This window comes from Sinohyriopsis cumingii, chromosome 2 (genome assembly GCF_028554795.1).
Source record: "Sinohyriopsis cumingii isolate HCF-2022 chromosome 2, ASM2855479v2, whole genome shotgun sequence".
Classification (NCBI taxonomy): Eukaryota; Metazoa; Mollusca; class Bivalvia; order Unionida; family Unionidae; genus Sinohyriopsis; species Sinohyriopsis cumingii.
The window spans coordinates 49573735-49596835 of record NC_142962.1 but is presented as its reverse complement, the minus strand read 5'-3'; the positions used below and the strand labels follow the sequence as shown (position 1 = coordinate 49596835).

Below are 23101 nucleotides of genomic sequence, written 5' to 3'. Positions count from 1 at the left end.
TAAATTAAATCATTGCTGCTATAGATCTGCTTTTCGAACTCAACAATACATGACACTGGCAGACAATGAAGTCTTTATATTGCTCATTGCAACTTGGCCGACTTCCACAAATCTGTAATGTTGTGATTCTTAAGTAGTACATAGCTTTAAAAAGGATGTCAATTATCTACTTTGCTGTTTGTGGCCACTATGGAGGCACTCGGGTTTTGCTCCAACTTGGTTAATAAACTTTTATCATTATTGCCTTAGGTCCTTTAATTGGCTGAGCTTATTACCTCACAATAAAAAGGATGTTAATTATCCACTTTGCTGTCTGTGGCCATTGCCAGCACCTGGCATAGATGGACACTAAAGAAAAGTAGTAGGCATGTTTGTTTACTTTTTCCTGAAGAAAAGGCATGCATATTGAGTGCATATGGGTCATGATTTGGGGGTCAAAAGTTACAGGAAACTGTGATGCTGCACTCAAGTTGCACGTATGTAGTCCTACAAGAAAATGATGTCAATCTGATATCCATTATTGCTGACACAAGAACATCTTGAAAATCTTGTTATTGCTACTTCTTCTGAACTGGAACACATATTGGCATGAAGTTTTCACCTGAAGGCTTCCTGTATCTTATGGGTCCTAAATGAAAATGGTGCCACCCAGACATCCAATATGTCCCACCCAATGATCATGCTGAAAACCTTGTAATCGCTATTCAGCCTTGAAAACCTTGTTATTGCTAACCCTCAGAAAAACTCATATTGATTTGGAGTTTTCATGAGAAGACTTTCGATGATGTTTTGTTGGTCCTAAATGAAAATTATGCTACCCAGACATCAAACATGGCCACCCTATTCACCATGCTGAAAACCTTGTTATCACTATTCAGTCTGAATGGATGGTCGTATCAGCATAGTGTTTTCACTGAAAGACTTTGCGTGATGTCTAGTTGATCTAAATGAAAATGGTGCCAATCTGACATCTGTTGTAGTCTCCACGACAGCCATCTTGTAAATCTTGTTATTGCATCTCCTAAATGGAAAGTCATATCAGTATGGGATTTTCACTGGAAGACTTCTTTTGGTATCTAGTTCTTCTTAAATAACATTTGTACCAATTGTTGTCCTAAATGGCCACCACATTGGCCATCGTAAAAATCTTAATGTGATATCCAGTATAGCCACTATAAAAGCCATCTTGAAAATCTTTGTAATGCTGTTCCTCCTAAATGGAAAGTCGCATCAACCTGGGTTTTCACCAGAAGAATAAATAATTGACACCTAATTGGTCCTGAATTAAATTGGTGCTAAAATGATTTCATGTATGGCTGCCAAATGAACATAATCTTGTTGCTAATTCTCTTGCTTGTCATAGTGACCTGGGGTTATCACCTCATGTCTGCTAATGGTGTTGAGCTTGTTCTTAATGAAAATGGTGCCAGTCTTCTATCCAATATGGGTGCTACAGTGGCTAATATAACAATCTTATTGCTCAAGATATTAGAGATGGTTTCAACATTCAGCAGTTAAAAAGAAGAAATGGACTATTTCAATTCCTGGAAATTATTTTTGGCCTGTAAAGTGACAGTCCCTCTGAGATTAAAATTTGCTTGATTTGCCTACCTTTCACTCATGATGTGGTCAGTTTTTAGGGTAAAAACTACTTGGTCTGCCCACCTTTCAGTCAGGAGGTGGTAAGTTGTTTAGGGTAAAATAGTCATGATTGCCAATCTTGCAATCAGGAGGTTGTCATATGCTTAGGGCAACAAAAAATGTTTATGCCTTCATTTCACTCAGGAGGTGGTTAGCTGATTCTAGGGGAAAATGCCTTGATTTGCCGCCCTTTTTTCAGTCAGGAGGTGCTTAGTTGATTCTAGGGGAAAATGCCTTGATTTTGCCAACATTTCAGTCAGGAGGTGCTTAGTTGATTCTAGGGGAAAATGCCTTGATTTGCCAACATTTCACTCAAGATATGGTCGGTATTTGTAGGTTCAAAACTACTTGATTTGCTTGCCTTTCAGTCAGGAAGTTATAAGGTCATAAAGCATGACAGATTTAAAGCTAAATAGATTTATTACAAATTATGGTTCTTAAGAATGAAATAATGAATTTTTTTTAAAAATCTTTTCATTCCCATTTAAGAGATGAAATATGACTAATTAGCAAGAGGAAATCATATTTTTTACCCAAAGTGAAAGGTACATGTATGTGTGAAATGGGGTCATAGAGGACAGCATCCTCTTTAATATTATTACATCCACTGGGCAGTACAGTGTCATCATCCTTGTTTTGCATTCACTGTAGTTTGGGTAGTACAGTGTCATTCATTATTATTTCGTGTTTTGCATCCACTGTAGTTTGTGTAGCAGTACAGTGTCGTTCATTATTGTTTCTTGTTTTGCATCCACTGGGCAGTACAGTGTCATTCATTATTATTTCGTGTTTTGCTTCCACTGTAGTTTGTGTAGCAGTACAGTGTCGTTCATTATTATTTCTTGTTTTGCATCCTCTGGGCAGTACAATGTCATTCATTATTATTTCTTGTTTTTCATCCACTGTAGTTTGGGTAGTACAGTGTCATTCATCCTTGTTTTACATCCACTGTAGTTTGGGTAGTACAGTGTCATTCATTATTATTTCGTGTTTTGCATCCACTGTAGTTTGTGTAGCAGTACAGTGTTGTTCATTATTATTTCTTGTTTTGCATCCACTGTAGTTAGGGTAGTACAGTGTCATTCATTATGATTTCTTGTTTTGCATCCACTGTAGTTTGGGCAGCACAGTGTCGTTCATTATTATTTCTTGGTTTGCATCCACTGTAGTTTGGGCAGTACAGTGTCATTCATTATTATTTCTTGTTTTGCATCCACTGTACTTTGGGTAGTACAATGTCATTCATTATTATTTTTTGTTTTGCATCCACTGTAGTTTAGGTAGTACAATGTCATTCATTATTATTTCTTGTTTTGCATCCACTGTAGTTTGGGTAATACAGTGTCATTCATTATTATTTCTTGTTTTGCATCCACTGTCATTTGGGCAGTACAGTGTCATTCATTATTATTTCTTGTTTTACATCCACTGTAGTTTGGGTAATACGATGTCATTCATTATTATTTCTTGTTTTGCATCCACTGTACTTTGGGTAGTACAGTGTCATTCATTATTATTTCTTGTTTTGCATCCACTGTAGTTTGGGTAGTACAGTGTCATTCATTATGATTTCTTGTTTTGCATCCACTGTAGTTTGGGCAGCACAGTGTCGTTCATTATTATTTCTTGTTTTGCATCCACTGTAGTTTGGGCAGTACAATGTCATTCATTATTATTTCTTGTTTTGCATCCACTCTAGTTTGGGTAGTACAGTGTCATTCATTATTATTTCTTGTTTTACATCCACTGTAGTTTGGGTAATACAATGTCATTCATTATGATTTCTTGTTTTGCATCCACTGTAGTTTGGGCAGCACAGTGTCGTTCATTATTATTTCTTGTTTTGCATCCACTGTACTTTGGGTAGTACAATGTCATTCATTATTTTTTGTTTTGCATCCACTGTAGTTTGGGTAGTACAGTGTCATTCATTATTATTTCTTGTTTTGCACCCACTGTAGTTTGGGCAGTACAGTGTCATTCATTATTATTTCTTGTTTTTATTAATATTCAAAACATAGAAATAAATTGATTGAATGTTGAGAGCCTTTATTTTTTAATACAATTATAAAATTTCTTGTCCTTCTTGAGGATAGCATTTGAGATGAGTAACCCATTCATATTTAATTGCAGGATTTGTTTATTCAATCATGAAATGGTTTATAATGTATATTATTTGGGTTCAGTTGTTGGAAAATTACTATGTTTTATTATGACTCCACTTTAACATCATTTCTGTACAATATTTAATGCCTGCTAACAGATTTAACTTTATCATTACCTAATCGTAAAGGTAAAATTATTGTAAGAATTGACTTTAATGTTTCCAGGTCCATAAATGTTGGACTAAAATAATCTCTGGTCAGATGTCCTCTGAAAAGGTCAAATATGATGAGGTAATTTCAGTACATAGTTTGCCAGTGTAGTTCAGTTGACCTGAAAATAGATTCAATAAATATTCTGAGGCAGTTTCAGAACACAGTTTGCAAGTCCAGTAAAATTGTCCGATACATGATAATTGTACAGATCTTAGGGATTTTATTTCTATGTTTATGTAGGACTTTTAACAATTTTATCAACAATGTGAACAAGAGTTTGGTATGTACATGGTCATACCATTTATTGTGTATAATGACCTGAACAGTGGATGATAGATCCATTGTCTGCTATCTTGTTTCAGTTTTGAAAAGTTATGTTGTCAGCACATAATAGTGAGGGATAAGATAATTCCTTTCCTAATTTAGGGCTGTTACTGACATCGTGCATTTACAGGGACAAGATAATGTTCTGGGGAACTGACAGCTGGGATGACTCTGGACTTGGGTCATTCGTGACAAGGGATTGTCCATGCACCTGTTGGACTGTACACAATTGTTACAAGCCCACTCAGAGTTCAGCATGGAATGTTGGATTATAAGGGAAACAAAACCAATCCATCATGTAGAAAAAGGACAACAAGAGTTTGACCATGTTCATTCTATTAAGGAATTAAAATATGGCTCTGCTATCAGGCAAAATGAAACATTACACCCACCATGTGTTAAAAATAGCAGTAGTACAGTAAAAGTCTTGAAAGACAATTTGCGAGACCATCTGTCATTTAAGACTATATTTTAATGCATTATTCTTTTGAGTTATATAGTTTGATAATTGCTAACAAGAGACCACTTTAGGTTAACAGAAATGGTTTTTAATATTCCAGAGATATACTGATGGTTAATTCTTGTTAACAGTGCAGCCTGCCTACTAAGAAAGTGGATTTAATGAATTCTGGAATGAAATGTAATTCAGATTTCAGGCTTTATTTAAATTTGGTTTTAATGACAAATTTTCTACTTCTTTGAAGTGTTTTGTCTAAAATGATTATCTGTGTTAACATCACGGAATTTACACAAGAGAGAGACAGAGAGAGAGAGAGAGTCTGTCCAGCGGATGCTGACATAAATGATGGAAAATAAATGCTAACTAAATTCTTATTTTCTTTCATAATGGATTTTAAAGACAGAATAATTGAATTTTTTTATAACAGTTTTAGGGGCATATAATGTTACCCTTGCCTGTTATATGGTCATCTGTCTTACACATTTAGATAAGGTTTTGGTTTAGGTCATTTTCAGGCACTATGACGACAGTTGTGCTGCTTTTTATTTACTATATGTCTGTGTTTGTCATGCTTGTGTGTGTATGAAAATGTTAATGTATTTGAATTTGGGGCCATTTTTACAGGCTTTCTATGACTAAAAAACTTACCAGTAATCTAAAGTATATAACATTGCTTATTTCAGTCATAAACTGACCCTCCCCCTTACATGGGACCACTGACCCCACTTTTGTGCCTCCTTACTACCACTGCTGTCTGGAATTTTGATGTGTGTGTGTGTGTGTGTGGAGGTTTTAATGGCATATCAGCACAATGCTAGATATATATTGCTAATTAAATATTTACATCTGAGATTGTAAAAATTAAAAATGGCAAAAAATATTAATAGTAAGATAAACCTTTCCAAATAAACCAAACCATGTACCCCTACAAATAAAAGATAAATTGTAAAAATGTTAAAATGCTTTAGAAGGTAAAACACAATCAAGGATAAAATATTTGATAAAAATTAAATTCTTTGAACATAGGGTCCAAATTTGTTACATTAACTGTATTCTTTTATAAAAGCCATTTAAATTGACTGAAATGATCATTGTATAGCATTCCAACAAAAAGTGTACTCACACATTCCTACTTTAAGTGTACTCATATATTCCATCTACAAGTGTACTCACACATTCCTACTTTAAGTGTACACAAACATTACATCTACACATTCCTACTTTAAGTGTACACAAACATTCAGTTCAAGGTTCGGCTAGCGTGGGTACGTGGGAGAGCCTGCCAGTAGCTTCTCGTGGGTCGGTGGTTCTTTCCTGGGTTTTCCAGGGTTCTTCCTCCACCAGTTATACTGGCCGCCATATATGGCCTATCTTGTGCTGAAAATGGTGTTAAACCCCAGAACAACAACAACAACAACACAAACATTCCATCTACAAGTGTACTCACACATTCATACTTTAAGTGTACACAAACATTACATCTAAAAATGTACTCACACATTCCTACTTTAAGTGTACACAAACATTACATCTAAAAATGTACTCACACATTCCTACTTTAAGTGTACACAAACATTACATCTAAAAGTGTACTCATACATTCCTACTTTAAGTGTACACAGACATTACATCTACAAGTTGACTCACATATTCCTACTTTAAGTGTACACAAACATTACATCTACAAGTTGACTCAAATATTCTATCAAATTTACTCAAATGTTCCATCTGCAAGTGTACCCGGGGCCCCGAGTGGTCTAAAGTGCTCACTGTTATGGATCACTGCCATCTCACCTCTGTCTGTGTGAGTTCGAGTCTCATCCTCGGCTAACATTGGTACGTGAGAAAGCCTGCCAGTAGCTTCTTGTGGGTTGGTAGTTCTTCCCGGGGTTTTCCAGAGTTCTTCTTCCACCAATTATACTGGCTGCCATGTATAGCCTATCTTGTGCTGAAAAATGGTGTTAAACCCTACAACAACAAGTGTACACAAACATTACATCTATCTACAAGTTAACTCAAATATTCCATCAAATTTACTCAAATGTTCCATCTTCAAGTGGATTTTGATATTCTTTTTATGAGTGTACTCTAACATTCCATGTACATGTGAGATTATTAAAAATCTATGAGATTTTTTTCCCCCTCTCACTAAAATATAACAGGAATGGTATGATTGAAATCCTGTGTTTATGGCTTCGCTCTCATTCTATGGAGATGGTATATAGTGTTACCAACATCTCTTTGCCTCACCACCCCTCCATCTATGGATGAGAATGTATTATTATCTATGTTCTTTTTCCTACCTGTCTCCATTAGTGGAGGAGGCATATAATGTTACCCATATCCATCCATTTAAAATCTTATTATTATGCCACCTCTCCACCATAAATGGCAGGTATTACCTATGCCAATCTGCCTCCTCTCCCCCATCTGTGATCTGTGGAGGGGGCATGTTGTGTTACCCATTTCCATCCATTTGAAATCCTACTTTTATTCCTCATATCCCCAATCGATGGAGAGAATGTATCATGTTACCCATGTCCATCTGCCTACTGTCCCCATCTGTGAAGGAGGCATGTTGTTTTACCCATGTTTGTCAGCCTCCCTTCCTCCATATATTGGAAGGGACATAGTGTCCAAGTCCATCTGCCTCCTTGAATCAGTCTATGGAATGGGGGCATGTAGTGTTGCTGATGTCTGGCCTCCTCTCCTCAAGTTATGGAGAGCTACCCAGTGTTTGTTTCACCTTCTCCATCTATGGATTGGGTATGTAGTTTTATCCATGTTCATCTGCCTCCCCTCACAGATCTGTTGAGGGGTAGATGGTGTTATCCACATCAGTCTGCACCCCCATCCCCAATATATGGAGAGGCATATACTTCTACCCATGTCTGTCTACCTCCTCTACCCCATCTTTGGAAGAGAATATTTAGTGTTACCCATGTTTGTCTGCCTCTCTTTATCCGTGTATGGAAGGACATATAGTGTTACACATGTCTGTTTACCTCCACTCCTCCCCTATCTATGGATAATAGGTCATATAGTGTTACCCATGTATATCTGCCTATATTACCCCATTTATGAACATGGTGGTATGTAGTGTTGCCCATGTCAGCCCTCCTTTCCCATTATTTATGGAGGAGAAGGTAGTTTTACCTGTGTTCATCTTCCTACTCTACCCAATCTGTGGAAAGGGGCCTGTAGTTACTGTGTTCATCCACTTCCCTCTCTTGTCTATAGAGAGTACATGCAGTACTACCCATGTCAATCCTCCTTTCCTTCATCTGTGGAGGAGCCATAAATTGTTACCCATGTTCTTCTGCCTCTTCTTCTCCCTCATCAGTGAAGTGGACATGTAGTGTTACCTTTGTCCTTCCCTCTCAATTCTATGGATTGGGCAAAATCAAACTCTCTTCCACCTTCTATGGAAGGGGTGTATAGTGTTACCTATGCCCATCTGCATCCTCTTCTCCCATGTCTATACAGTAGGCATATAATATAAAACGTATGCTTGCCTCATCTCCTCCCACATATTGAGGGCATATGTAGTGTTTCCCACTTCTGTCAGCCTCTTCTTCTCCCCATTCTATGGAAGGGGCATGTAGTGTTACCAATGTCTGTCCTCTTATTCCCCATCTAAGGAGAGACCATGTAGTGTTACCCATGTCCATCAATCCCATACACATCAATGGAGGGAGTTTGTAGTGTTACCCATGTCTCCGTGCTTCCCCCTCACCATCTATAGATGTGTCACATATTGTTACCCAAGACCACCTGCCTCCTCTCCAACATCTATGCCCATCATCCTTTCCCTCACCTGTGGAGGGGGCATATAGTGATACCTATCTTCCCCTCCCACATTTATCGAGGTGGCTTCCATATTGTGTTGAATTAGATCTAGTATTCAAAATGTGTATTTGAGAATTGTTGTATATTACAGTTTTATGATTCACATTGCAAATCTATGTAATTAATATTAGTAAGAACTATATTTTTACATTTAGGTAATCTAAATATTTGTCACTGTATTATGATGTACATATAAGCTGTGTGATACACAGAAATATAGACCGCTCTGGTGGCCTAGTGGTTAGAGTGTCTTCCAGGGATGGTGGAGGTCGTGGGTTCGAACCCTGGCCAAGTTATACCAAAGACTTCAAAAAATATTACTAATAGCTGCCTCACTAGGCCCTCAACATTAAGAGGATAGAGAGGTTAGTGTTGGGACTGGTTGACCTGGTGTCAGGTAATGTGACTGGGCAGGACATCATGCTACATGTCTGTGGCATGATGCCCCAGTGCTAGACATCACTTTAAACTGCCACACTGCAGACATCGTAGCGATATGACTGGAGAATTGTTAAAGCTGTTAAAAATCTAAATCACACACACAGAGAAATATATAATCTACAGAGTGTGTTGGTTAATGTACATTTTAATGGAATTTTGTCTGTAATTTGATATATATTAGATTGCTAAAAAGTTTATTACTTATGTTGCCATAAATTTTTATTACTTACGCTGCATGGATGTGGTTGATGTGACATAATTTGCTTGTTGGAGAACCATGGCATACAGTGTAACCCTGCTATAACATGGTAGTTGGATTCCGTAGATCCCAGCTGTGTTATAGACCGAACCGTGTTATAACCATCTAAGTCGGCAAGCTAAAGAAAACGATGCATTTACCTAAAATATGACAGGCAGGATATGGGTGGTAGTAAAAGCGAGTGCAAAAATATGTGCTTTTGATTAAATGAAGACAAAGTAGTCTGAAAAACACGTGTATATTGACAACTGACATTTGTGTAGTACAATCCATAATCCATTAGGTACTGTGCATGTATATAATCAATCCATAAGTTTGAGTGTTGATCACATTATAAACTTCATGTAAAGACTCACATCCTATTTGAAAAATACAAATAATACATGTTTATAAAAAAAAAAGGTAGTCCTTGTTTTGATCAATATCCGATTGTTACTTAACAGTTAACTACCATTTGTTGCAAGTAGCACATGGCTATAGCTGTTTACATGCTACATGTACATGTACTTAAATTGACCTAGATTTTGGTCAGCTGGAGACAGTATCAACTTGCTGAGACTACCCAGGGTATGAGGCTATTGATAGGAAAATGAAAATTGGAACAAGTTAAAAAGTTTTAAAAAATTGGAAGTTTAATTTGCGTTTTATGCCTCCGTTGGTTGCGACTGTAAGCATGATTGTTTTCCCTGCAAAATTGAAACTTTAATGGTACAATAAACATGTTCCAGTCACTTTGGAAAATGCAACAATCTATCAGATTCCATTGCTATTATTTAAGTTTTCTGCTGACTTCCTTTGATGTAAGGTTATTTGTTTTTATATAAAATTGTAGTTGGTTTTCTTTGATGAACGTGCATGTATTATAGTAGTTACCATTTAAGGACACCTTTAGAGGACCAAACATATGTCTGTTTTTTTTTATTATGGCAGCAACATCAAATAATTGTATAACATTGATTTAGACTGATTTATTTTTTCATTTGCTTAGTATTTATACAGAACATCAGTGCTTAAAGTTTCAGCAAAGCTAATTTTTACTGGATACTTTTTAAAAACATCATTTGGTTGATTGTCACAGTTACTTTTTCTGCCTCAAAAGTTGGTCAATTTTAGCTAGTCTTGGTAGCATTAGGAGACCAGTAAGTAGATCTCCTTTTTTAATGACATCTCTGGTGGGGGAGTAATGCTGCCTTCCTCATGTGCATCAGATTTTATTTTAAAAAGGCCAACAAATGAATACACATGTTCTGTTCTGACATGGATTCCTACAGAACATATGAGTGTTCTGAAGAATTTAATTCTGTGAGTGAAATAAAGAGGAATTTTATTTAAAATCCACAGAGTGTCAGTCAAAATAAATAATTACTAGCAAGCAGCTGATAATCGACACTATGTCCAAAAGATCTATTATGAGATAGTGCCTCATCCGATTGATCTCCACTACCAGAAATGTTACAGTAAATAAATAAATGCCAAGATCTCACAGCATACAGTACTCAGGCCAGATGTCAGAATAAGTTGATTATGATATAACAATGCACTGTTAACATGGTTTGTCAATATCAACAAAGAATTTGTTTATCTAACAAAAAATAAATTCCAGTGAATTTTTTTTTCAATTTTGTTGCTTCCTTTCATGATGCCTGTGAATATTTTCACTCCAAACCCAAGGTTGTATATACAAGTTCAAACAACCAGTGATGTCGGGGGGAAAAAACTGCCAGATGGTATCATTTGTCACCAGTAAGGAATATGAATCGCTATTTTTGATGTAGTGAAGCCCAGTTTGATCCCTGAATAAACTTTTTACACTTTATTTTTTGTACTTCTGATAAGAATTGTTTTTTAGAGTATGAGAAAAATAGCTATATATGAAATTGCAGGAGTCATGCCGCGATTGTCTTATATTAGAATTCATACACGATCTCCTCCTCAAAAATGATAATAAACTTTTTACATGTTACCTTTTGTACTTTTTAAGAAGGAGAAAGATTTTTGTGTATGAGAATAGTACAGGTATATGAAATTTTGTGAGCCATGCCACAACCATGTTATATTTGAATTTATGTTATAATGGAGTGTGCTATAGTGGTGTCACACTGTATATTTCATTGACTCATTCTCTGTTTTACAGAGCTGGTGGATTGTGACAAGGTTGACCAGGGCTGTGAAGGGGGTCTGCCCAGCCAAGCTTACAAGGAGATCATTAGACTGGGTATGACTGTTGTACACAGATCTCACTGACATTGTCGATGATATATACATTCTTCACAGATGTGCAGGATATGTTATTTCAGAAGGAATTAGTTATGTTGGATTTTGACATATATATTTATAATGCAGCTCTCCTTCAGTATATCTTTCACACAGTTCAGACATCTTCCACATTTTTTTGGAGCAATTCTTGATTTTTACATTTTTTTCAAACATTACTTATTGTTAGCACCATGTAGCTACTGTTGTGCTTAGGTGCCATTAAGCACTACTACATAAATACATCACATAAAAAACAGTCATGGCATGCACTGATTCACATTTTTTGTTTTGAAAAATCAGAATAATTTCCTATTTTTATCAGCTTGAAGATTTATATAAGCACTTCATTTAAATTTGGTGTCAGTGTTCAACTCTGACTAGAAATTACTGTATTCAGCATTTGTCAGATTTTTATTCACTAAAGAGTTTTAGTACACCTGAAATCGCCATCAGTACAAAATGATTGTGCTAGCTCAGCCAGTTGAACTTCCATGCAAACACCTATTGGACTGAGCATCCATACAAACACCTATCGGACTGAGCATCCATACAAACACCTATCACTTTGAAATATCTAAGAATGTAGCAAGAGAAACACTCAATGTAAAAAGTACAGTTCATGTTAAAGATACTGCCCACCAGTATATGTAAAAGATACATTCAATGAGTATATGTAAAAGATTCAGTCCATAAGATGGGAGGAATGGGAGACACCCCTGATCTTAGAAGGAAACCTTCCTGGGCAGGAGGTTCACATGTTGTTAAGTGAAAAATTAAGAGAAGAGATAATTAGACATTGCCAGAAGGAACAATGTTTTGCCAAAGGCATGGGTCTTGATAATTAGACATTGCCAGAGGGAACAATGTTTTGCCAAAGGCATGGGTCTTGATAATTAGACATTGCCAGAAGAACAATGTTTTTCCAAAGGCATAGGTCTTGATAATTAGACATTGCAGGAAGGAACAATGTTTTTCCAAAGGCATATGTATTGATAATTAGACATTGCCAGAAGGAACAATGTTTTGCCAAAGACATAGGTCATGATAATTAGACATTGCCAGAAGGAACAATGTTTTGCCAAAGACATATGTCTTGATAATTAGACATTGCCAGAAGGAACAATGTTTTGCCAAAGACATTGGTCTTGATAATTAATTGCCAGAAGGAACAATGTTTTGCCAAAGCATGGGTCTTGATAGTTAGACATTGCCAGAAGGAACAATGTTTTGCCAGAGGCATGGGTCTTATGACATAATAAGACATTGCCAGAAGGAACATTGTTTTGCCAGAGGCATGGGTCTTATGACATTGGAGCCAGGTCTACTGGCAGATAATAATTTGAACACTGGTTGTGACTTCTGTATCACTGTTTGGTGAGTGGTTGAATTGGGTTGTGGGGTGGCTAGGGTATTGTACAATATGCAGTAAGGGTCATGGGGATTTGGAATTGTTGACCATGAAAAATCATTGAGTTTAACTTGCATGAATTTGCATATGCTTGATTGAAATGCTGGTAATACAGGACACAGTGAATTTACTTTTCATTAATGTGGTACCAATTTTTGTGTTGTTACAACCCACAAAATTAAAGGCCTAATGAACAATAGTCCTATTATGGGGACAATCAGATCTTCCCCAATCCACCATAAAAATATTCTTTGCTAAACCAGGAAAATCACCATGAAAATTGATACCCTTAAAAGAAAATCACTAGATGTATTACACTTTTATATTATGCGCTAAAACTGTAAGATTTTTTTGAAAAGCAGCTGAGTGTAATTCTATATTTCTTGGAACTCCTTTCTCTTGAATTCTATTTAATATTGTTAATATCAGATTTGTTTAAAATGAGGTATTGGTTGTTTTTAATAGAAACTTTACTGTAATTATAGGTTTTGTTACATTTTTGTAAACTGTAAAATAATAATTATTGAAGTAACATGCACTATAATGTTGTTTGTTGCAGTTTTATCAGGGCAGGGATAATTTGTATAGGTCTCTGTACCAGGGAGAATAAGTATGGGTTACTGTACCGGGGATAATTTGTATGGGTCACTGTAAAAGGGATAATTTGTATGGGTCATTGTACCAGGGATAATTTGTATGGGTCTCTATACCAGAGATAATTTTTGTATGGGTCACTGTACCAGGGATAATTTGTATCAGTCACTCTACCAGGGATAATTTGTATCGGTCACTTTACCAGGGTTAATTTGTATGGGTCACTGTACCATGGATAATTTGTATGGGTCACTGTGCTGGGGATAATTTGTATGGGTCACTGTACCGGGGATAATTTGTATGGGTCACTGTACCATGGATAATTTGTATGGGTCACTGTACCATGGATAATTTGTATGGGTAACTGTCTGGGGATAATTTGTATGGGTCATTGTACCAGGGATAACTTTTATTGGCATCAGTACCAAATTTATGCTTCCTAGTTATTACAAGTACATCATCATCACTTACAGAATGCAATATCCTTGTTTCAGGCGGAATGGAGACTGAGTCTGAGTACCAGTACAAAGGCCATGATGAGAAATGTGAGTTTATACAGAAGGACGTCAAGGTCACCATCAATGACTCTGTGTCTATCTCCAGTAATGAGGATGGTGAGTGTTATACCACCTTTGTGCTGAATGTCCTAAAGTTGAACCATGTTGATTTAAAAAGAAAGACTTCATGTTTGCAGTAATGACTATTGCTAGATATCCATTAATGACATTTGCAAGTGCCCAATGCCATTCATAATGCATTGTTTTGTTATTACATCATAAGTTAGCCAAATCAGTAAAATGTAACCATTTCCTTCCCATGTGAAAGTTGTAGCAGGATGAAACCTGGTGGGATTGGATCTAGCTAAGACAAACAACAAGGAAACATGACAGAGATCTTTATGTATGATATGCAGGTTAATGAATACATAATCTTTTGACACCAATGCTAACTACCATATTCCGATCTCACACGATTTAATTTAAAGGACGGAAAAACTACACATGCACACAGATACTCTGATTCTAATGACCAGAATTATGTAAAATGCCGTTTCCACACCTTGACTGGTGTGTATATCAATTTCACACAATTTTAGTAAAATAGTATTATCCACTAATACATGAATAAACATACATCATCAGCAGTTGTGAGTAATTGTACTAGCAGTTTGTCAGCAGACCTGACAGATGTACATAAATCAACAGATGTTATAAAATGCACAGTTCATCAGCAAACCTGACATATACATAAATCAGCAGACCTGACAGATGTACATAAATCAGCAGACCTGACATATATAAATCAGCAGACCTGACATATATAAATCAGCAGACCTGACATATACATAAATCAGCAGATCTGACAGATGATCATAAATAAGCAAACCTGACAGATATACATAAATCAGCAGACCTGACAGATATACAAAAATCAGCAGACCTGACAGATATACAAAAATCAGCAGGCCTGACATATACATAAAGTAGCAGACCTGATAGATTTTCATAGATCAACAGATATGAGAGAATGCACAGTTCATCAATAGACCAGACAGATGTACATAAATCAACAAACCTGACATGTACATAAAACAGACCTGACAGACATTCATCAACAGACCTGATAAAATGCACATCAACAAGTATGATGATGCATTAGATTATCACACTGAATTTAAAGTGAGAACTAGATATACTGCTTATCTCATAAGGAATCCTCTGTTTGCTGAATGGTCTTGGGTACCTTGCTACTGGGGGCCCCGAGTGATCAGGTGGTCTAAAGCACTCTCCGTTATGGATCACTGCCATCTCACCTCTGTCTATGTGAGTTCGATTCTCTTATTTTGCCAATGTGGGTATGTGAGAAAGCTTGTGAGTAGCTTCTTGGTGGTTCTTTCTGGGGTTTTCCAAGGTTCTTCCTCCATTAATACTGGCTGCCATGTATAGCCTATTGTGTGCTGAAAAATGGCATTAAACCCTACAACTACAACAACCTTGCTACTGTGCAAAACCGTTGGTCCAATATGTGCCCTCATGCAGAGTTGATCCATATCATCCAATCCCCAATGTCACAATGTTACCATTAACACAATATCCATGTTATGCAACCCCCCCCCCCCGAGAGTTTCATAGCCTGCTGAAACAGCAGAAAAGACAAGAATTGCACTATGAAATAAATGAGTCACACAACAAAATGTAAATACAAACAGTGATGTACATTACACATGAATGAACATGAATTTTGTCACACATTAAACTCTTCCTCAGTAAAAATGACTATGACATGAAAGTGATTTGTGTGTGTGATTTGGATTTTGAATGTATCTTAATTTTCCAGTCATCTCGCTACAATGTCTGCAGTGTGGCAGCTTATAGTGATATCTAGCACTAGGGCATCATACTGCAGTGATGTAGCATGATGTCCCACCCAGTCACATTATCCTGACACCAGGCCTACCAGTCCAAACACTAACCTCTTAATGCTGAGCGCCTAGTGAGGCAGCTGTAAATACCATTTTTGTAAGTCTTTGGTATTTTGAACCTGCAACCTCCTGCATCCGAGGCAGATGTTCTAACCAGTAGGCCACTGGACTCTGGTGATGAAAATGATAACCACCTTCTTAAATGACTCTGCCTATAACATGAATATTTGCACTGGATTATAAAAAGCTGAATGTTTCTAATTGTTTACTACATATAAGATATAATTGAATTCAGTTTTTCTTTTCAGCTACTAGTGTGTCTGATCTGCAATAGGCAATGTTCTTTCTGATGGTATGGCATCGTGTGGAATAGGTTTTACTGTCTAAAACTTCAGGATAAAATCCAAACATTCATTGCATTAAACATTTTTTCTATGTACAGAGGACATTAAGAAAAAACAATGCTTTACATTTTAACATATAGCTACAGCTGAAAATTGCTTTCATAAACTAGACAACTCCCTGGCAAGAATCCTGTACATTGTAACACTATAATGAAAAATAGCAATGTATGTACTAGGATGTGATCATATTAAACAGCTGGAGAACATAAGGTAATTGCTCACCACTGTACATTGTAACAATATAATGAAAAATAGCAGTGTATGTACTAGGAGTATGTACTAGGATGTGATCATATTAAACAGCTGGAGAACATAGGGTAATTGCTCACCACTGTACATTGTAACACTATAATGAAAAATAGCAATGTATGTACTAGGATGTGATCATATTAAACAGCTGGAGAACATAGGGTAATTGCTCACCACTGTACATTGTAACAATATAATGAAAAATAGCAATGTATGTACTAGGATGTGATCATATTAAACAGCTGGAGAACATAGGGTAATTGCTCACCACTGTACATTGTAACAATATAATGAAAAATAGCAATGTATGTACTAGGATGTGATCATATTAAACAGCTGGAGAACATAGGGTAATTGCTCACCACTTTACATTGTAACAATATAATGAAAAATAGCAATGTATGTACTAGGATGTGATCATATTAAACAGCTGGAGAACATAGGATAATTGCTCACCACTGTTTGCAAGAGTATCAGTAAGTAAACAAAAACTAAAACCATATGCCATGGATAATGATGTACATGGTAGCAAAACCTAATCTATATTTATATTCATATATAATAAAAGGTATTTTTGTGCTCACAATTGCATGTTAAAAATTAAACCCTATTAACTGTGTATTCCTTATGATGATTGTGACACAATACAGTTTGCTTCCTAAAAAAAACACACTTGAACTGCCACATTATCTTAGATAAACTACATTCCTGCCATCTTTTGAAAGATTATTTTTATATTAAGTGTATTCTGAATTAGAATAAATGAATGATTTTCAGTTGTAATGAGATTGATGGTAGCAGTCATTTCTTCTTACTAGGTTCTGGACTGCTAATTGTGGTCTCCATTCATATGAAAAGCAGTTGTGTCCTTCAGTCTGCTGTGCATACATAGAACCATAGAAATATCAATTTAATTCATAGCATAGTACCTTTTTTGTCACATGAGCCTAGGTCAGGTGCTGTCATGTGCCTCTTGGTAAGACACAACTCCAGTTGTCTGTCATAGCACATATTGTCTTTATATGTTGTTGTACCATTAAATATCAAACAAAAAAAAAACATCAATCAGCTGATTGTGTTTTATATTGTACAGTTTGGTGCTCTAATTAAGTTCTGACAGGAATCATAAAGTAACAGTAAAAAGCAGTGGCAGTCACTTAACACACAACTTTATGAACTTTTGATCTGAATAATTGTGGTCACTCGTCGCTGCTGAAAGATGGGAACATAACAACTTAGTTTTAAAATCTGCCAGTGATGCAGGAAGCACTGGAAATAAACACTAAATTTGGTGGGTCGCTTGTCTGAGGTGTTCATAAGGAGCTTTAACTGTACATAACCTCTTAGTTGGTTTTAAATAGCATTGTGATGTTGTACCAGGCACTACGTGTAGAAATATATTAAATGGCTTCATTTAAGGACAAAGAGGTCCTTTTATTTGATAATTTCATGCTATTTTTATTTCTCCATGAATGCAGACGGTATCAATTTAACTCACCCTCAAAAGATCATGACCCTTGTAGTGTTAAAATTACCACCATGTAGTTCAGTCGGTTTACCTCCCAGGGATATGCAGGTTTGAAACTCTTGACTGATTTCCAGTCAATAGCTATTCTGCTTCTTTGTCTTCGAACATTTTCTTCAGGTTTATAAACTATTTTCTTTAGTTTAAGATTATGTTGTATTTATTATTGCAGAAACAATTATGTTTGCAGATTACAACACAGCTGTCAGTAGAGTGTGATTGTTCAAGGGAGGTCACCCAAGCAGAGTTATAACAACATCTGGTCACTTTTCTTTTGTTCTGAAAATTAAGGATGATTGTGATACATAGTTTTCATGATAATTGGGAAAGAAAATTATAAATTGTTTAAATTAAAAGAAAAGTGTGAAATTATTGAAAAGGGCAGTATATAATCATGCAAAAAATGCTGTCAGTTTCCATATTTTAGATTACTTTCAGAACAGAGTTTTAGTTGCACAGTGCCATTTGAATATACATGTAACTGTAATTGACAAAAATATCTGCTGAAGTTAGACCATATATTTTGCTTTTCTAATCAGGTTCTAAGTGTCTATTGATAAAACAAATGTGAGGCTAATGGTATTGTGTTTCTTTAGTTTTAATTATGGTGTTGTAACATAATGTTTTAAAGATGAACACTGCCACTTTAGAAAACTGGCCAAGATTTATTTTTCTCATTTGATAGTATAGTGAGATCAAAATATTTGATGGAAGAAAATTAATTTGAGTCCTCAACCTGTTAATATGTTTGCTTGCTTCTTTCAGAAATGGCATCATGGCTATTCCAAAATGGACCAATCTCCATTGGTATCAATGCCTTTGCAATGCAGGTTGGTATTTTATGCCATGCATATAACTCATTTTGCACATGCATGGGACAGTCATACAAAAAAATCAATTACACATGCATGGGACAGTCATAAAAATCTCAATTATACATGTATGGGACAGTCTTAAAAAACTCAATTACAATGCATGAGACAGTCATACAAAAACTCAATTACACATGCATGGGACAGTCATACAAAAACTTAATTACACATGCATGGGACAGTCATAAAAAACTTAATTACATATGCATAGGACAGTCATACAGAAACTCAGTTACACATGCATGGGACAGTCATACAAAACTAAATTACACATTCATGGGACAGTCATACAAAAACTCATGGGGCATTCATACAAAAACTCAATTACATGAATGGGACAGTTATAAAAAAACTCAATTATACATGCATGGGACAGTCATACAAAAACTTAATTACACATGCATGGGACAGTCATAAAAAAACTCAGTTACACATGCATGGGACAGTCATACAAAAATTTAATTTCACATGTATGGGACAGTCATACAAATATATAATTGCACATGCATGAAGTACATTAATATCCTAATCAGAATCATGTCTGATTCCAGCTGGAAAAACTTTATCAGACCCAGGTTTTATCCCAGCTGGGAGAAATTACTTGAGCTACCACACAGTCTTTATCTTTACACAATTCTGTTTCTGTGCATCAAATAGATTCACTACAATTTTGATCAAGTTATCCAGGTCATCAAATTCAATTGTGCATGACTAAGATACTTCAGATGATTCATATGGTATTTCTAAGTCTATAAATATAAACTAAAACGTAGGGAAGATGATGACTGAATGGATGTGCAAGTGTTCCCAGTTATGTTCTAGTCACCCCCAGTCCCTGACTGGTTTCATTATTATTGTAACTCATCAGAGGGAATTGTTCTGATTGAATCATTTGTTCAGCTGATCCTGTACTAAACAATTGGACTTTGAGAAACATGCCTCCAGTCTTGTTCAATTCTACGAAAGAAGAGGCTATCTGACTGCAGTTCTAACAGAAGCTTTTCACAAAGCAAGCTGGATAGGTCGTTTGGGACTGCTGAAACCAATTCATAACATTTCAATAAACAGCAGTGTAATACCAGCTATCTTTACATATGATAAAGATTATTATTTTGTCAGACTTGGAATTAAAACTCTGGCTAGTTGTCAATTTGCCTCTACCAGAGCTCTTCCAAGATCAACTGATATTTGCACAGAGGATTGGTTATAAATTTAGTAACCAACTCCTAAGAGCTAAGTTTTCTAGCAAACATCCAGGCCTAACGAATAAATCATTCGCAAATAAAGAATTAGATTGCAAGAGGCTTAAATATAAATAAAAAATTAAGACGACATTTTACCACATGTAATGTCATCTGTTTACTGACCTGCACAAAATGTGATAAACAATACATTTTAGTGAGACTAAAAGGGAATTCCAAGTAAGAATAAAAGAACACTTGAGTTATATCCCTTATCATAAAGATTCCCCATTGTCTAAGCATTTTAATCTATTGATCATGTTAAATATCAGATAATATAAAGTATTATATCTGATCTAGAGCTTTCTGGTAGCACTCATTATAGAAAAGATAGAGAATTTGTTGGATATACCAATTACATACTCTACAGCCAGTAGGGATCATCTTCTCTGTTGAAATTTTTAACTTCTTAAATATAAACCTGGTTTTGCATTTCTTTTCTTTGTGCCCCCCTCCTCCCCCCCCCCCACAAAGCAATGACCTTTGTGGTAGTGTTGTCATTATTTTGCCTGTATTACAAACTTAGGTACATTTTTCTGAAACTTGCGTTTATGATCCTAGAACAAGAGATGTGTATGTACATTCATCATGGAGAGCATGATAACACCTTCCAGCAAAGTATATCTTATTTACCTTATTTCATAATTCTTATTTACCACATTAATTTGTTAATGATGTCCAGATTTGTGACACAGAAAGTAGGTTTCAGTAACCTAACTTTTATTTCCATGGCACCAGTAGGTTATAATACTTACTTGAGTGGAATTGACAGGACATAGCACCTAAAGGAGATTTTTCTTGATATTACATTTAAACAGATCCAGCGATATCATTTTTGACCTTTATTCAATACTTGATAGTAGGTCTGTCTTTTGTTTAGTTACTTTTTACTGTGATTGATTCCTACAGTATATCTCAACATAAATGCATTTATCACAGCTTACTGTTTTGAAGTCTTTTCAAAATGATTAATTAATCTCAAAATGATTAATTAATCTATTGACTGTGCTTTAAAATGGTGCAGATTTTGTTTAATTGGTTTAGTAGAGAATATTGCTTAATATGTACTTACATGTGATAATGTCTTAAGCAGACATGTTTATATTATCATGGAGATTGAATATCAACATAATCACTGATGGTCAATACTGTATATCATATTCACCAGTGGTCAGTACCACCTATCATATTCACCAGTGGTCAGTACCACCTATCATATTCACTGATAACCAGTACTGTATTTATAGGTTACTGCATTTGTATGGGAAAATATGAACAAGTTTTGGGATGGAATACTGCATGACCTTGGGAGTGCAGTATATCCTTCCGCCAAAACAAGCATATTTTCCAATACAAATGCAGTAACCTTTTTATTATATGCTCATTTTTTTATTCTACCTAAGGTTTAATTATATAAACAAAATACACTACAAGAAACAATGTAAATGAATGAATGCCGTATTCCAAACTAAATACACAAGCGCAGATTTGTCATTACACTGTAACATCAATATTAATGCGCACATAACTCTGCCCAGATCAATTTGAACTTAGTCGCACGCTCGACTTAACTTTCGAAAAAGAAAATGGCATGTCTAGTTAAAATTGAAATTTGCAGTCATATTGTGAATGAATGCGCATTGCAACAACTTTTCCATTTGATCTGGAATAATATATTTTGGTATTTTGTTTCGATTTGACGAAAGTTTGTGATTCTGGACTGGATTCATCTGTGCAAATTATACATGAAACACATTGGATTTAAGTGGCGTGGGAGAAGCGTGTTTACATCTGCAAATGTGTTTCTGTTTCTGTCATTGAATGTTTGAAATCTTAATGTGGGGAAAAATATGAAGTGTTTCAATTGCAATTATCAAAAAGACGCTATGGAATTTAATGCTTATTTCATTTTGAGTGCAGTAAGGAGGATGCAGTCGCACTTGTCATCAAAATTACAGCACAGTTTCGAAATGTGTAATCCAGGTTGAAAACCTATGACATGGCTCATGTAATTCGAATTTGCAGAACTAAGAAAATAAATTTTGAGGAAATTCAGGATGTAAAACTGTAAGTATATTTTATTTTGCCATTCTTATCAGAGAGTATATGACTTGGCAGTTGTATCTTATTTTGTAAGGACCTTATCTTGCGTCTGTTATATACTGAAGCTAGCCTAAATCTGTAACATTGTATCAGCTTGGATTGTGCCAAAGCAGCTGGTATGTGGCAGTCCATGAAACATCTGTTTTAGTTCATTCAGAAATAAATTTAAACAACCACAACATAAAGAGCCTCTTACGCGAGTGTACATGATTTGTGTACAAATCAAAAGAGCTGGCATCTGCATCCATTGTTTGTTTACAATAAAAAGTAGTTCCTTTATGCACTTGAATGCTATATGTGTATTGTCGCGCAAGTTCAGCATCGGGTAATACTGAATGATTCTGACAGTGTAAAGTTAACAGGGACAAAAATGAGCATATAATAAATCATTATATTCACTGATGGTCTGTACTGTATATCATTATATTCACTGATGGTCTGTACTGTATATCATTATATTCACTGATGGTCTGTACTGTATATCATTATATTCACTGATGGTCTGTACTGTATATCATTATATTCACTGATGGTATGTACTGTATACTATTATATTCAGTGATGATCTGTACTGTAGTTCATCATATTTACTGATAGTACTATCTGTCATTGGGGCCCTGAGTGGCTGAGTGGTCTAAAGCGCTCTCTGTTACAGATCACTGCCATCTCACCTCTGTCTGCATGGGTTTGAGTCCAGGATTCGGCCAATGTGGGTATGTGAGAAAGCTTGCCAGT

General features: G+C 35.7%; 1 protein-coding gene across 1 annotated transcript in view; it reads left to right on the top strand.

The window, feature by feature from the left end:
• The window catches only part of LOC149804813 (cathepsin L-like), an 85571-nt gene that overhangs the window by 52446 nt on the left and 10024 nt on the right, over nt 1–23101 (top strand). Inside the window, exons 8-10 of the mRNA XM_089944867.1 lie at nt 11427–11507; nt 14045–14164; nt 18916–18980. Coding sequence (XP_089800993.1) covers nt 11427–11507; nt 14045–14164; nt 18916–18980 — 266 coding nt within the window. The remainder of the gene's footprint in view (nt 1–11426; nt 11508–14044; nt 14165–18915; nt 18981–23101) is intronic.